At 40.0% G+C, this 16,562-nt stretch overlaps 1 protein-coding gene across 1 annotated transcript; it reads left to right on the top strand.

The window, feature by feature from the left end:
• The first annotated feature begins 14,063 nt into the window (after positions 1-14,063).
• On the top strand, positions 14,064-15,947 carry LOC134817295 (cationic amino acid transporter 2-like). The gene has a single exon (XM_063826429.1). The coding sequence runs from the start codon at positions 14,072-14,074 to the stop codon at positions 15,809-15,811; it is 1,740 nt and encodes a 579-aa protein (XP_063682499.1). The 5' UTR covers positions 14,064-14,071; the 3' UTR covers positions 15,812-15,947.
• Positions 15,948-16,562: the final 615 nt, after the last annotated feature.

The following is a 16,562-nucleotide window of genomic DNA, read 5'->3' as shown; positions in this document are numbered from 1 at the left end:
CCACTACTTTAGCCCGGCGAGGCACATAACTCCCTCTACAACTCCATGACAAATGTTTCATATATACTAGCCGAGTTCACAAGAATATATCCTTGTGTTTGAGAAGAGCTCGTTAGAACTGCTTCCTTTCCCTTCAGTATCCCACAGTCTCTCGAGTTTCGTAACTGCCAGAGAACTCTCTTAAACAATTACTAGACTCGGTGATTATAAATCAAGAGGCTTGCATATAATGAACATATTGACACGGGTGCAGAGTTGAGTCTGTACGGAACCTAGTAGTTTCAGATCCTTGTTTAACTTGCCGTACAGCAAGGTCATCCACTACTTTAGCCCGGCGAGGCACATAACTCCCTCTACAACTCCATGACAAATGTTTCATATATACTAGCCGAGTTCACAAGAATATATCCTTGTGTTTGAGAAGAGCTCGTTAGAACTGCTTCCTTTCCCTTCAGTATCCCACAGTCTCTCGAGTTTCGTAACTGCCAGAGAACTCTCTTAAACAATTATTAGACTCGGTGATTATAAATCAAGAGGCTTGCATATAATGAACATATTGACACGGGTGCAGAGTTGAGTCTGTACGGAACCTAGTAGTTTCAGATCCTTGTTTAACTTGCCGTACAGCAAGGTCATCCACTACTTTAGCCCGGCGAGGCACATAACTCCCTCTACAACTCCATGACAAATGTTTCATATATACTAGCCGAGTTCACAAGAATATATCCTTGTGTTTGAGAAGAGCTCGTTAGAACTGCTTCCTTTCCCTTCAGTATCCCACAGTCTCTCGAGTTTCGTAACTGCCAGAGAACTCTCTTAAACAATTACTAGACTCGGTGATTATAAATCAAGAGGCTTGCATATAATGAACATATTGACACGGGTGCAGAGTTGAGTCTGTACGGAACCTAGTAGTTTCAGATCCTTGTTTAACTTGCCGTACAGCAAGGTCATCCACTACTTTAGCCCGGCGAGGCACATAACTCCCTCTACAACTCCATGACAAATGTTTCATATATACTAGCCGAGTTCACAAGAATATATCCTTGTGTTTGAGAAGAGCTCGTTAGAACTGCTTCCTTTCCCTTCAGTATCCCACAGTCTCTCGAGTTTCGTAACTGCCAGAGAACTCTCTTAAACAATTATTAGACTCGGTGATTATAAATCAAGAGGCTTGCATATAATGAACATATTGACACGGGTGCAGAGTTGAGTCTGTACGGAACCTATTAGTTTTAGATCCTTGTTTAACTTGCCGTACAGCAAGGTCATCCACTACTTTAGCCCGGCGAGGCACATAACTCCCTCTACAACTCCATGACAAATGTTTCATATATACTAGCCGAGTTCACAAGAATATATCCTTGTGTTTGAGAAGAGCTCGTTAGAACTGCTTCCTTTCCCTTCAGTATCCCACAGTCTCTCGAGTTTCGTAACTGCCAGAGAACTCTCTTAAACAATTACTAGACTCGGTGATTATAAATCAAGAGGCTTGCATATAATGAACATATTGACACGGGTGCAGAGTTGAGTCTGTACGGAACCTAGTAGTTTCAGATCCTTGTTTAACTTGCCGTACAGCAAGGTCATCCACTACTTTAGCCCGGCGAGGCACATAACTCCCTCTACAACTCCATGACAAATGTTTCATATATACTAGCCGAGTTCACAAGAATATATCCTTGTGTTTGAGAAGAGCTCGTTAGAACTGCTTCCTTTCCCTTCAGTATCCCACAGTCTCTCGAGTTTCGTAACTGCCAGAGAACTCTCTTAAACAATTATTAGACTCGGTGATTATAAATCAAGAGGCTTGCATATAATGAACATATTGACACGGGTGCAGAGTTGAGTCTGTACGGAACCTAGTAGTTTCAGATCCTTGTTTAACTTGCCGTACAGCAAGGTCATCCACTACTTTAGCCCGGCGAGGCACATAACTCCCTCTACAACTCCATGACAAATGTTTCATATATACTAGCCGAGTTCACAAGAATATATCCTTGTGTTTGAGAAGAGCTCGTTAGAACTGCTTCCTTTCCCTTCAGTATCCCACAGTCTCTCGAGTTTCGTAACTGCCAGAGAACTCTCTTAAACAATTACTAGACTCGGTGATTATAAATCAAGAGGCTTGCATATAATGAACATATTGACACGGGTGCAGAGTTGAGTCTGTACGGAACCTAGTAGTTTCAGATCCTTGTTTAACTTGCCGTACAGCAAGGTCATCCACTACTTTAGCCCGGCGAGGCACATAACTCCCTCTACAACTCCATGACAAATGTTTCATATATACTAGCCGAGTTCACAAGAATATATCCTTGTGTTTGAGAAGAGCTCGTTAGAACTGCTTCCTTTCCCTTCAGTATCCCACAGTCTCTCGAGTTTCGTAACTGCCAGAGAACTCTCTTAAACAATTACTAGACTCGGTGATTATAAATCAAGAGGCTTGCATATAATGAACATATTGACACGGGTGCAGAGTTGAGTCTGTACGGAACCTATTAGTTTTAGATCCTTGTTTAACTTGCCGTACAGCAAGGTCATCCACTACTTTAGCCCGGCGAGGCACATAACTCCCTCTACAACTCCATGACAAATGTTTCATATATACTAGCCGAGTTCACAAGAATATATCCTTGTGTTTGAGAAGAGCTCGTTAGAACAGCTTCCTTTCCCTTCAGTATCCTTCAGTATCCCACAGTCTCTCGAGTTTCGTAACTGCCAGAGAACTCTCTTAAACAATTACTAGACTCGGTGATTATAAATCAAGAGGCTTGCATATAATGAACATATTGACACGGGTGCAGAGTTGAGTCTGTACGGAACCTAGTAGTTTCAGATCCTTGTTTAACTTGCCGTACAGCAAGGTCATCCACTACTTTAGCCCGGCGAGGCACATAACTCCCTCTACAACTCCATGACAAATGTTTCATATATACTAGCCGAGTTCACAAGAATATATCCTTGTGTTTGAGAAGAGCTCGTTAGAACTGCTTCCTTTCCCTTCAGTATCCCACAGTCTCTCGAGTTTCGTAACTGCCAGAGAACTCTCTTAAACAATTACTAGACTCGGTGATTATAAATCAAGAGGCTTGCATATAATGAACATATTGACACGGGTGCAGAGTTGAGTCTGTACGGAACCTAGTAGTTTCAGATCCTTGTTTAACTTGCCGTACAGCAAGGTCATCCACTACTTTAGCCCGGCGAGGCACATAACTCCCTCTACAACTCCATGACAAATGTTTCATATATACTAGCCGAGTTCACAAGAATATATCCTTGTGTTTGAGAAGAGCTCGTTAGAACTGCTTCCTTTCCCTTCAGTATCCCACAGTCTCTCGAGTTTCGTAACTGCCAGAGAACTCTCTTAAACAATTACTAGACTCGGTGATTATAAATCAAGAGGCTTGCATATAATGAACATATTGACACGGGTGCAGAGTTGAGTCTGTACGGAACCTAGTAGTTTCAGATCCTTGTTTAACTTGCCGTACAGCAAGGTCATCCACTACTTTAGCCCGGCGAGGCACATAACTCCCTCTACAACTCCATGACAAATGTTTCATATATACTAGCCGAGTTCACAAGAATATATCCTTGTGTTTGAGAAGAGCTCGTTAGAACTGCTTCCTTTCCCTTCAGTATCCCACAGTCTCTCGAGTTTCGTAACTGCCAGAGAACTCTCTTAAACAATTACTAGACTCGGTGATTATAAATCAAGAGGCTTGCATATAATGAACATATTGACACGGGTGCAGAGTTGAGTCTGTACGGAACCTAGTAGTTTCAGATCCTTGTTTAACTTGCCGTACAGCAAGGTCATCCACTACTTTAGCCCGGCGAGGCACATAACTCCCTCTACAACTCCATGACAAATGTTTCATATATACTAGCCGAGTTCACAAGAATATATCCTTGTGTTTGAGAAGAGCTCGTTAGAACTGCTTCCTTTCCCTTCAGTATCCCACAGTCTCTCGAGTTTCGTAACTGCCAGAGAACTCTCTTAAACAATTACTAGACTCGGTGATTATAATGTCATGATTTACAAATAGCTGAGAAAGTTCACGCATATTTTTACCTGTATTTCACAGGCAAAACTTGACATGAAAAACGTCCCCGCATATTTGATCAGATGAGCGCATATTTGACATGGATCTAAATATCTGACGGGGGATATCATATAAAAAATATCCTTGTGTTTGAAAAATTATATCAAAAAAGTTAAGAATTTTTTAATAAATTTTTCTAGGACTCGCCTGTAGCAGGCTTTGTCCCCCTGGATCGGGCTCTGCCAATTTGGATCATTGTGGGGCCCAAAAATGCCCCATCAGGTGATAAAAACCATGACATATTTCACCCAGAATTAATAATATACGACATATTTTTAATGATATTGACCTGGGTCACAGTGACCACGCGCAGCTGTGCGTGGTCACTGTGAGTTCATACTCATAATTCGTTCAAAACAATATGAACTTTCAAGGTTCGGTGAACGGTAGAGAAACATCATATTGTAGTGGATATTTTGAGAAATTAGTAGTAGGTAGAATGTAAGGTTACTCCTTTATAAATCATATTTTTCTCAGATAATAAATTGGCAATGACATCAAGTCTTGAAAATTATACGAGAAGAATCTCTCAGCAGACGGTACAGGCTGTAGGACTATTGAGCGGAGGACTGTTGAGCGTAGGACTGTAGGTCGGTGAAGGTCGGAAGTAGGACTGTAGAGCGGTGTCAAATCGCCAGGGTAGGACTCTAGAGCGGCCGCCCTTATAGATCTCACAACATGAGGACTTTAAAGCGGTACGATCCTAAAATGAGGACTGTAGAGCGGTGGACTGTTGAGCGGTGGACTGTAGGCCGGTGAAGGTCGGAAGTAGGACTGTAGAGCGGCCCTCCCTTATAGTGTAACTTAATTTAAGATTATTGGTCGGTCTCAACGTCTTCCAAATGATTGAAATATTCCCCTGCTACTCAAAAATGTAAAACGTGTCTTCGGTATTTTAGTGAACTGTTCGTATCAATGTGATTTCGCTAAGCAGAGTACCGATCAAGTTCGTGCAGATCATTTAGGAATGAGGATCGCATCGCGTGACGCTTTAGCGCCTACTAAGGATATCTCATGTTCATCAATCTGGTGACGGGACTGATTCAGATCAGATCCCATCGCAGTGCGATATCTTGTTAGGATTTCGAAGGTATGGTATAAATATCACGGAGTATCCAGTTTTCGTATATCAAATTCGATTCCTACTCCTCTTCTACAACTACCTACATATGCAGAGTGTTAACAGTCTTTTTTGGAAGACGTTGAGACCGACCAATAATCTTAAATAAAGATAAACTATAATATTAGTAATGAAATATTTATAATGAAAATGTTCATTAACTCCATGACTCTTTAATCAAGTTATCATCCTAGAATGTCATGACCATAATCAATCACGAGTTAAAATGTATAACTTAGCTTCGTTGAGTGTTCAATCTTCAAATTTTCAACCGCTATAGAGTCATCATGTTATAGGAGGGTACCGCTCTAGAGTCCTCATGTTATGGGATCTATAAGGGAGGGCCGCTCTACAGTCCTACTTCCGACCTTCACCGGCCTACAGTCCACCGCTCAACAGTCCACCGCTCTACAGTCCTCATTTTAGGATCGTACCGCTCTAAAGTCCTCATGTTGTGAGATCTATAAGGGCGGCCGCTCTAGAGTCCTACCCTGGCGATTTGACACCGCTCTACAGTCCTACTTCCGACCTTCACCGACCTACAGTCCTACGCTCAACAGTCCTCCGCTCAATAGTCCTGCTCCCGACGGTACAGTCTGTACCGAAATATTGGCTATTTTTGTTACTTCGTTATTGTTTCATTTGTCATAAGTTCTTTTGGCTTTACTTTTAGTCGCAGTGTCACTGTCATTGGTGTACAGAAAATTCGAGAGAATATCAAATCAACAACGTTCTTCATCTCGAATAATTTAGTTGCAGCGTGCCACACGGCTATCTTAATCTAAACTGCAAACCCTACCCATTGCTTAGCAATGCCTTTATTTTCTCCGACAAGCGGGGTCATCGCAATGCCAATAACAAGGTCTGATCGTCATCTTCTTACAGCGTTCGAACTTCGATGACTGTGTGAAGGTAAAATGGTGACATCCTCTGGATCAGGCAGAGGTCGAGTGTTGTCGGGATTACTTCTGTAGTAGTTGTACAGCAATAGTAAAGTAGTAACGTAAGTCGTAATGGGACTACTGCGGACCATCTACCGGCAAACCTTGTTAACAAAGCCACAGTCAAGGTTCGGTGAACGGTAGTTAAAACTTTCTTGAAATTGTTGTTTTCTTAAAAAAGCGCTTAAGTGATACTGAATGGAACTTTTATCACTTCCAAGTTTCACTTCATCTACAGTCGAAGTTCTCCTACATCTTTTACTAATTTTGTTCATGTTGTGACCTGGCCACCTGCACTGCCAACTACATTCTAGCAAGGGTTGGAGTTAGGGTTTTGGACCAAAACTTTTGGTACGACCGGTTCATTCGGCCAGAATCCCCCTCCTTTAACACTTACACACGCAATGACATAGTCATACCTTATCGGACCTTATATTTGGACGGACATTAATTGAACGCTGGATGCCCTAACGTTCATCTACATGTCCGTTCAAATAAAGTCCGTTCATTTAAGGTCCGTCTAAGTTAAAGTCAGTTGAATTTTTTTCAAAAATTTTTCCGCTTCGAACTTTTTGTCCAGAATATGACAACTATGAGAACTTTATTGTGCCGTAAGTTAACGACGGAAAGGTTCTCCCTGGTCTGCCAGAGGTACAAAAAACTTTACTTGTATTTTATTTTTTCAAGGGCCACCCGGCGGAAAAAGTCAACGAAATTATGGCAATCAACAACATAGTTCATAAGCTAGTCCCCGCCAACATGACAAACTTGTTCCAGCCTCTAGATATTACGGTAAATCGTGCTGCCAAGGACATTGTCCGACGTTTTTATAGTTCATATTATTCAGGGGAGGCAATGAAACAGTGCTAGGAAAGCTCCACGTGATGTTAAGGTTAACCTAAAGTTCATTTAATGTCCGTCCAAATAAGGTCCGATAAGGTATTCAATTCACAGTCAAGCTAAGTACGAGGATCGGAGTAATAAACTAATATTTGATATTGAGTAATGAACATTGAGTAAATTCGTTATACTTAGCATGCTTATGTTACATTTGCTAATCTTCACGCCTACGGTATATTATTATAAGCCCTTTCAGCTTTACGTTTACAATTCAGCAGTACATGATACACCTAATAGCTGAGTTAGAGTACAATTACATTGTACATCGCTGCAATTACACTGTGGATAATGTCAATGATATGCTCAATAGTGAGCCTAATTTGAATATGTGTTATTCGTTTGTGTTTATCTGTCTCTTGCAAGGCTGGCCAAGATATCATATTCCAGTTCCAGCATTGATATAAATGCCTTGTACAGTTTCTCTTATAATTATATGATTATTGGCCTACAACTACAAGTACAACCAATTAATGGAAACCGCACTACGAGTAAGACCCCGATTTATCGTAAAACTTCCCTTTCCCCCAAATGAAAATGTCTGCAACATGTTTACAGTTTTACTTTTAGTTAATTTTTAATATCACGTGATCCTCTGAAGTATATACAGCTTATAGTATTAGTTATAGATGGGTCCCTGACCCCTGATGTCTAGCAAGCTTTTCAATTCGGGCTCGTTAATTGCCCTAGTTATAAATTACTCCTTGAGTTTCGAGTGCTTGTGAACAATATTAAACTCTTAGTCTTATTTGTAATTGGGAACCATGAGTTCTGTGATCCAACGGGAGTCAAAATTCGAAACCCCGGTTTACCGTACTATTTTCTTTTCCCCAAACTGTACGGTAAATCGAGGTTTTATTGCTTATTGCAACAACAATAGATTTGATATTGCAACACGTACTTTACACTTTGTTGTACTATACAGATACTTGAACTTCTACTTTGTTTTCGTTTTTTGATCAAATTGAACACGCAATAAAACTTATGTGATTCGCAAGATATACGTCTTTCGTTATTTTCTCTCTCATTAACGCGCCGAACGTTTAACTTTATGTGAGTTTATGATTGTCATCCCTCCAAGTGCATTCGTCGGCTAAACCCTTCAGCCATGGTGGGTTAATACTTAATAGGTGTTGACTGTTGATCGGGGTCTAATTTTTGGATTAGGTCGGGTTGAATAGTTTATGGTTTAGGGCTTTGAAACGTACTCACTCAACACTAATAACTTGTCCATTTACGGCTAACAGTAACTGTAAGCTGACAACAGAGTACAACGTGTAAATTTCTAGTGTTATGTTAATGAGAACTCTAAATCTCGCTAGTTAATTTCTGCAGAGGGTGACCTTCGCCATATAACGTTTCTGGACAGCAGACAGCTCTTGACCACTTTTCAAACCCTGCACTGGATCATACTTCAATAAGGATCATAGTGAGATGATAATTGAGGATAATTAATAAATGAGAGCTTGCATATTCCTGAAAAATAAAACTAAACTTATCATCGTGTATCCTGTAGCTATTGTATTCTTATATACTTGGGTACACCAAATATTTGGTACACTAACGAATTGAGACTTTAACTGTACTGGTACATAGCTATTGTAATTAAAATTCTAGCCTTTTAATTGTTGTCCTCTGTCCCTACTCCCTAATGTTAATCTAACTTAGTAACTTGTCAATAACATTCTAACATTGGGCTATTATATATTCTAAACGATGCGGCTTACTGGCGCTTTACCTTCAACCTTAAAGTTTGTCATTGTTTGTACGTAACAAAGGTAGGGGGACACACGTCTCTTTAAGTTATGGGGCTTATTTAATATTTTTCAGTTGCTGACTGCCCTATTGAAATAATTCCTTTTGGTATGAGTCTATGACTAGCTATTATCACTCATTCGAGGATTACATCAAATCAAATAATATCGATGTTCATTTTTCCATATGAATTACCGTCATCTTCGCGGTTTTAAGATATTTTCAATGATTGGATCGAAATTGTATTTATAATGCATTGTGTTTGGCCTTTTGATATACACACATGTCCTAAAAATGGAAACTTCAGCTTCTCAGTGATAACCGAGATATCAAGCATAAAGAGTTTATTCATTATGATTACGTGGTATCACTATTAAGTGATTGGGTTGACACTAAATCCACACAATGGGAATTGGGAATCGTACAGAAAGCCCAATTAGTTTTACGGTATCATCACATGATTACCGGCCAATCAATCTGGTTAATTTCCAGTCACTTAAAATTGTTTATCACATTAGCAGGATCGACCAAAATTTACAAAATCTGGCATCATTAATCATTATTCATTACAACTTAGAAGTGATTGGCGAACAATTTGAATTAATTTAGACAAGTTTTTAGAAAATCTGCCACAGGACACAGAAAGACAGCACTTTTAGTTTTGATGCTATTTTTTGTGCATTTTTTGTGCTAGTAGAAATAGAATTGAATTTCCTCAGAATTTTACAATTACATGAAAGATCAAACAATTCAATTGATTATGTCTCTTCATTGCGTGTAAGCAAGTGAATACTTCTCTGTAAACAAATGAACAATCATTTGGTCTCCACCATGTAATTGGTCACTGTGTAATCTATGACTTCTCTTATACTCGAATAGGTTGCTGTAATTGGTAGCCACTGTAATTTCTTTTCATTTAACCAATAACCATGCACTGCAGCACTGGTCACTGTTGCTGTTTTAGTGTTTTCTATACTTTTATTTATGTTGTGGTTTTGGTGAGTATGTACACATATGTCCAGAATACCCGCGATCTCATGACGTTTAGGAGAGGTGGTAGGATATGGGACACACTTTGACTTACGTTGTATATTGAGATGGCATAAAATGCTTTAAAATCGCACCATTTTCCCGACAGTGGGAGGCGTATCTATTAATGCTTTACCCCTGAAGGTTCACCCACTTGCATTTGTAGGGACTGCAATTCCATAAGCTCCGTGCCACGCCGTATAACTATATAATGTATATGCCAGTACACAACACACAAGTATTCTTCCATGTTCCGTTCTTCTATAGCTACACTGTTCCAATTAAAACCTTTGTACTAACGTGAATAACATAATGAGAACGGCTACTACAATTATGTACAACAATTAAAAGATGCGCAAATACACGATTTGTGTACATTTTGGCTTTTTGTTTATAACTTGGTCGCTGACCATGTCCTAGACTTGAAACATGAACATCTCAATTCTCTAATCTCAGTTTTCCAAGTTGACTACAAACTAATATATATCTGCAGTCCATAGGCTCTCGTGTTTTATCATACACAGTTGTTAGTTTGGGACAATAAGTAAAACCGATCTGGGAGCTGATTTGCCACAAGCATATGTAATTGTAATATCTATGCAGCTGATTCAGGAATGTGTTGTCCCAGGAACCACCCCAAAGAGTTGTAAAAGTGGATTTGATGAGTGATGGGCACAATTAGCTACTTAGCTAGAGTATATTTTCTCCAGGCGTCAGAAGAACGAACAAATTTATATTTACTAGATTAGCTTCATTGAAATATATTGTTGAAAGCTAAGTTGTAGTGAACGGTGGATTTTGACGTATTGAACGCAATTTCCAGCAATTTTGTAGTGGACGTTATTGAACGTTAGTGAACGTCAGTGATTATCAAAAACAAAAATTCATGAAAATAAACTTTTTGAAATCTCAATTTCCCCAACTTATAATTATTAAAGAACATCTATGAACATTTAATTGTCCTCATACTCTTAAGTCAATTGTTAGTTAGCAGAATTGTAGATTTAGCGGAGAGATAAAAGACTGACGTAGTAACTCGTACTCCGTTTTATAGATCTAGATTGTACAGCACGCTATATAAATATCTACCACATACCACACTTTATATTATCACAAACGACTAGTAACCGAGTACTGGTCTAGAGATTTAGCTGCTGAATCGAAAACATTTAATTGTCCTCATACTCTTAAGTCAATTATTAGTTAGCAGAATTGTAGACTTAGCGGAGAGATAAAAGACTGACGTAGTAACTCGTACTCCGTTTTATAGATCTAGATTGTACAGCACGCTATATAAATATCTACCACATACCACACTTTATATCATCACAAACGACTAGTAACCGAGCGGCGGCGAGCGAGCTGAGTAGTACTGGTCTAGAGATTTAGCTGCTGAATCGAAAACAGTCGGATATCAATATATTTTCCTGTTAGCTAGACCAGAACTGAGTGGCAAACAGGAGATATAAAACTATACTGAAAGGTTCTGGAATCTCTAACCGCTCATGGTAAATGGTTGCTAGATGTCAAAAAATTGTTTTATCTGCCATCAAACCTTGTGATCCTATGATGACGACCCAGCAATAGCCATTGGATCACAAGCAGAAACTATTTGTCGAACTAGAGTACGCTACCTGAACTCTAGTTCGCCTGCTTCGACACGTACCGAAGTACGACAGGGGTGATATCTGGCGAATTCAATTTGTCGAAGTCAAACTATACAGTGTGTCGAACTAGAGTACGTGAATCCTACTGAACACTACTAGTATAATTTATCCATAACGTTTAGAACGTGAGACATGAGTTTGAGTGAACGTATTTACAGAACATTTTTAGTGAACGTTCCGTATGTGCACTACAACTAAGGTTGAAAGTTTTCACTAAAACGCTCCCGTAATTGGTTTCATTTGTTCGCATTATAATTATAATATTATATTTATATACTCCTTTCGTTAAAACATGACAGTGCGTTTTACAAGTTACAGTGTTACACTCAACATATACCTTTTATGATGTACGTTTGATATGAACTCAACAAGTCAGTAATCATGGTATTTAGCCGCAATCGCCTCAAGATAAACCTTCAGTTTAGAATCTTAAAATAGATGGTGATCAATGAATCACGATCATGTAGACATGAAAACTGCGCACATCGATGCGACCGCTGATCATGACTCAAACAATAAGTTATACCTCATGTGTAATGCTAGTTTAACTTAATCTTCATGAGGTGAATCTTTACAGTCTGTAGTCTTTACAGTCTTTATAGTCTTTATAGTAGTTAGTACGTGTTTACATAAAATTATCAGTCTTTATCACTTTGATTTATGAATAAAGCTTCGATTAAGTTCAATTCATATTGCTTAACATTTTCTTGTGATTTCACAAACTTACAGTGTCAATATTATCTAGTAGCTACTTGCTATTGATAGTAACTGTCTTATGTACATACTATATATTATATATACTAGCAGGAACCCGTCTAACCCTAAAGTGGTGTCAAGACTCGAGAGACTAAAATAATTATTACTTATTTAATTCGCGTTTTTGACACCACTTGAGAGTCCAAATTTTGGGCACTAAAATTATTATTCATTGGCCAATTTTTTATTTTTCCATGCTGATTTGAAGGCCATTAAAACATTTGACCCAGTCAAAAAAGTTTCAGTTGTATATGTTTTACGGTTTTTGCGGAAAGTCGCGTTAAAGTTGATGCCGTGGTGTCAGTAAAATGGCACGGATATATACACATATATATATCGTCTCGCTTTATATATAGTAAGATAATATATACTATAAATATAATGTACTATACATTTAAAATTAAAGATAATTGAAGACAATAAGAGGCAATGACCTGTTTTCTTAGTTAAATAGTATAGGAGTTAGTCTGTAGTTTACCTCATCGAGGGCCGCTCCCGACAGTTGAAACCAATTTCTGTTGATTTATTTTAGAAACGCTGATTCCGAATCGCCCCACATGACATAAGAATTGGGTTACGGTCGGGCCTCGGGGTCAGAGCAGACGGTTTAGAATTGTCCGTCAGACTCAGAGCCATCCAGGGAACGTGTTAAACTAAATTACGTGTTAGTCCAGTCTTCATGGAAACTCAATCCTTATCTTTAAAAACCAGTCTTCCTCTTCACTTCGAACAATCCAAGAATGTAATGGCTAAATACATTTGAACTTTGAAAGGCTTACTGCCATTATTCTCCTTTTGCAATCTCTAGTTCAAGTTGGTCAGGATATATTCAGTCTCTGATAAGTCTTATCAGTCCAATTATAGATATGACCACTTTACCTGCTAAGCCGCCTACAAGCTCGACCAATTTCATGATTCTGTTTTATCAAGAAATATCATGTTTCCCTGATTTTAGGTAATCAATTTTTGTTCTGGTTAGTGCCAGTGGTTTAGCAGTTCATCTTGTTCATTGTTCAATCCAGTTTTGTAATCCCTGATTTCCCGAGCTTATACCGCTCCAAACCAGCAGTGTATGTCCTATTCGTGTGCTGTTATTAGTAATGTTTGTTTGATAAAATACATAACAATAACAGGCACGATCTAAAAGGTTCCCTAGTAACGATCTAATTCCAATTAGGAAACCAACGGTTGAGTAATGGCATGAGCATACGAGTTATCATATTACCTTCTTAATCAACTTTTACTGTACATCGTATAATACGTGTCCTGGCTAGATGGTCACTGCAATTGTAAGCCAGGAATATTAAGCAGTTAAGTAATGACGTTAAACATCAGTTCTCTGTTATCACACGTTTTATGTTCTCATCTTTTATCTTTTCTACCTATCAGGATGCTTTTTAGCTTTTTAGCCTGCACGAAGTTCATCATTTGATATCGGTGGCTGGATGCCCATCACGTAGTGACACTATAACAAAGAATCGTCGACAGTGGCGTAACGTTGCCTGTTGCCCCCCCCCGCCGAAAAAGCGATGATTTTAGAGGATACGCCGGTAAAATCCCTAAAAAATGTGTTTCTAGATCAAAACGCGCAGTTTTGCTAGTACCGTAGTTAAGTTTTTCGAAATTGTCCTACATTCAAACGACGATTTGGCGCGCCCCTAGGATTGCGCCCCCGGCCCCCCCCCCCCCCCCCCCCCCTTAGTTACGCCACTGACCGTCGACCTCCTTTCTAAAATTGAAACCACCAAATTACACGGATAACTCTAATTTCTTTGTACTCAGATTAAGATAGTCATGGACACAAAGCTCAAAGTGCCCCTCTTAGAACGCCTGACACAACGCCGGACCCCGGAATCAGCTGGAGATGGTGGCCTGAACCGCTGCCTCGGTATCTTCGACCTCGTTAACTCTGGCTTTTCCATCGTGGTGGGAGCAGGTATCTTCGTGATAACACCCGTTTTGACAGCCAACACGACAGGTCCAGCTGTCACCATCAGCTACTTGATTGCTGGTTTAGCAGCTCTAGTCAGTGCGCTCACGTACGCTGAGCTGGCATCCCGGTTTGCGGGGATAGGCTCTGCGTATTTGTACGTTTATTACGTGTTGGGCGAGCTTGCTGCTGGGGTTATTGGTATCAGCATGCTAATCGAGTGGATGATAGGACTTGCAAGTCTCATAAAGTCGCTCTCAATATACGCTGACCAGCTCATTTTGAACGGAACCATTATAGCCTGGGAGGGCAAGAACCTGGCAGTGGAAGTCCCCTACATGACTAAATATGTGGACCTGTTCGCACTGCTCATCCTGCTGCTATGTGGGGGGTTGAACTTGTGGGGGGTCAAGGAGACTGTGGTCGTCTCAGCTATATGTAACGTTGTTGTCATGGCTTCTCTCATTCTGATAATCGTAATGGGTTTCGTGAAGGGCTCTACAGATAACTGGTTCCGTGTTGTCCCTGAAGATGCTGATCATGGAACTGGTGGCTACTTTCCTTATGGAGCTACAGGGGTCTTTACAGGCGCTTCCTTGGCTTATTTCTCGTATGGAGGATTTGACGCTATAGCTTGTCTAGGCTGTGAAGCCAGAAACCCTCAAAAAGACATTCCCATCTCCATGGTTCTCACTTTTGGACTCATCATGTCTCTCTACATGGCGGTATGCGGTGCTATTACATATGTTGCTCCTTACTATACCCTGACCCATGAAGCAGGAATGGCCCTGGCCTTTGCATCGGTCCCGTGGGTTGTAAAGGTGGTATCTGTGGGAGCAATCCTCGCTACAGCAACGGGCAGTTTCGCCTCAGTCCTCGCCACCTCAAGAGTTGTTTTCGGCATGGCACAAGACGGAATCATGTACAAAAAGCTAACCTACGTGAGCTCCACTCAGGTTCCAGTGGTGGCTATCATCATTTCATTGATTCTGCCCGCTCTTGGAATTATCCTCCTTGACATAGAGGAACTTGTCATGATGAACTCTGGAGGATCTCTGATTTGCTTCTGTTTGACCAATATATGTGTGATAGTTGGAAGGTACCAGCCACCTCACACCGAGAGTAAAGGTGTGTACACTGCCGCTGAAAAACAAGCCATTCTAGCAACTCTCACATTCTGGGCATGCTCGCTTGCCTCATGTGCTTGCTTCAAAAACATTGGCTCGATAATAACCGCTCTCTCTACAGGATTGTTTTTCCTACTACTTGGTGTCATAATCCTGTGCTTTATGCGATTGAAACTAAAGGAGGTTTGGGAACCGTGCACCTTCAAGTGTCCCCTGGTTCCCTGGCTACCTGCAGCAGGGGTTCTCGTTAACAGTTCCCTCATGGTCAGTCTCCCCCTTATGACATGGGCCAGGGTGGGGGTCTGTCTTTGTCTAGGCCTGACCAGCTATGCCACCTACGGAGTTTACAACTCTAACATTACAGTCGACAAGATGCAGGGTGACTTTAATTACAGTGGTGACTCAGAGAGGATGTCAATACGATCTGTAAATTCACCTTACACCGATACAGACAAACTGGTTGATAATGAGTTTTAGTTTTTCCCCATTTAGATACAAGATAGCAGATTTTATATATTTTCATTTTTGATTTATTTCAGATAAAAAGGGGTAAGCATATGGTGACAATTTAATTGATAATAAGTTGTAGAATGTTGAGTTTAGAGATTTTGAATTTGTGTTTAGATTCTACAAATGAAAAATTGAAAGTTTAGTTGGAAAATTTCAAAAGTATTTCAAGCAACTGTGCATGTTGGCAAAAAATCTCTAATTTAAATTTCAAATTGTACAATGTACGGCCTCCCCTGATCAGCATATGTTTAAAAAAGGCATCTACATGAATTGGGCGGATCCTTTGTCCGATGATTAAAACTGATTCTAGATTTAACTCCACAATCGACAAGGTGTACGTTCAAATAAGTTCAAATTTACCTGTTTTTACATCCCAAATTCGAAGCTTTTACCTCCATTATTATTTATCAGTGAATAGAGATTAAATTTTAAATCTCAATAAGAAATAGATGAGGTGCAACAAAAAACTATGGATCTAGACCAGTAAAGGTCGATAAAAAACTACCAGGTTCGAGGGGCCAGCTACCCTTCAACCTTAAAATAGCTACTGAAACATCAATGAATAACCAAAAGTGGAGTGACTCTCGGAGTTCAAGGAGGGGTGTAGCCAGGATGAAGTGCTCTGGGCAAAGCCGCAAGGACCCCAGTGTGCAGATGAGAACAAAGAAGTCGCCTTATTTCAACAGTGTTATTAGTTCACAGCATATCACTCATGTGG

The sequence above is a fragment of the Bolinopsis microptera genome, chromosome 6, assembly GCF_026151205.1.
Source record: "Bolinopsis microptera isolate Bmic1 chromosome 6, MBARI_Bmic_1.0, whole genome shotgun sequence".
NCBI classification, from domain to species: Eukaryota; Metazoa; Ctenophora; class Tentaculata; order Lobata; family Bolinopsidae; genus Bolinopsis; species Bolinopsis microptera.
Note: the sequence above shows the minus strand (reverse complement) of the source record. Positions and strands in the feature narration are given on the sequence as shown.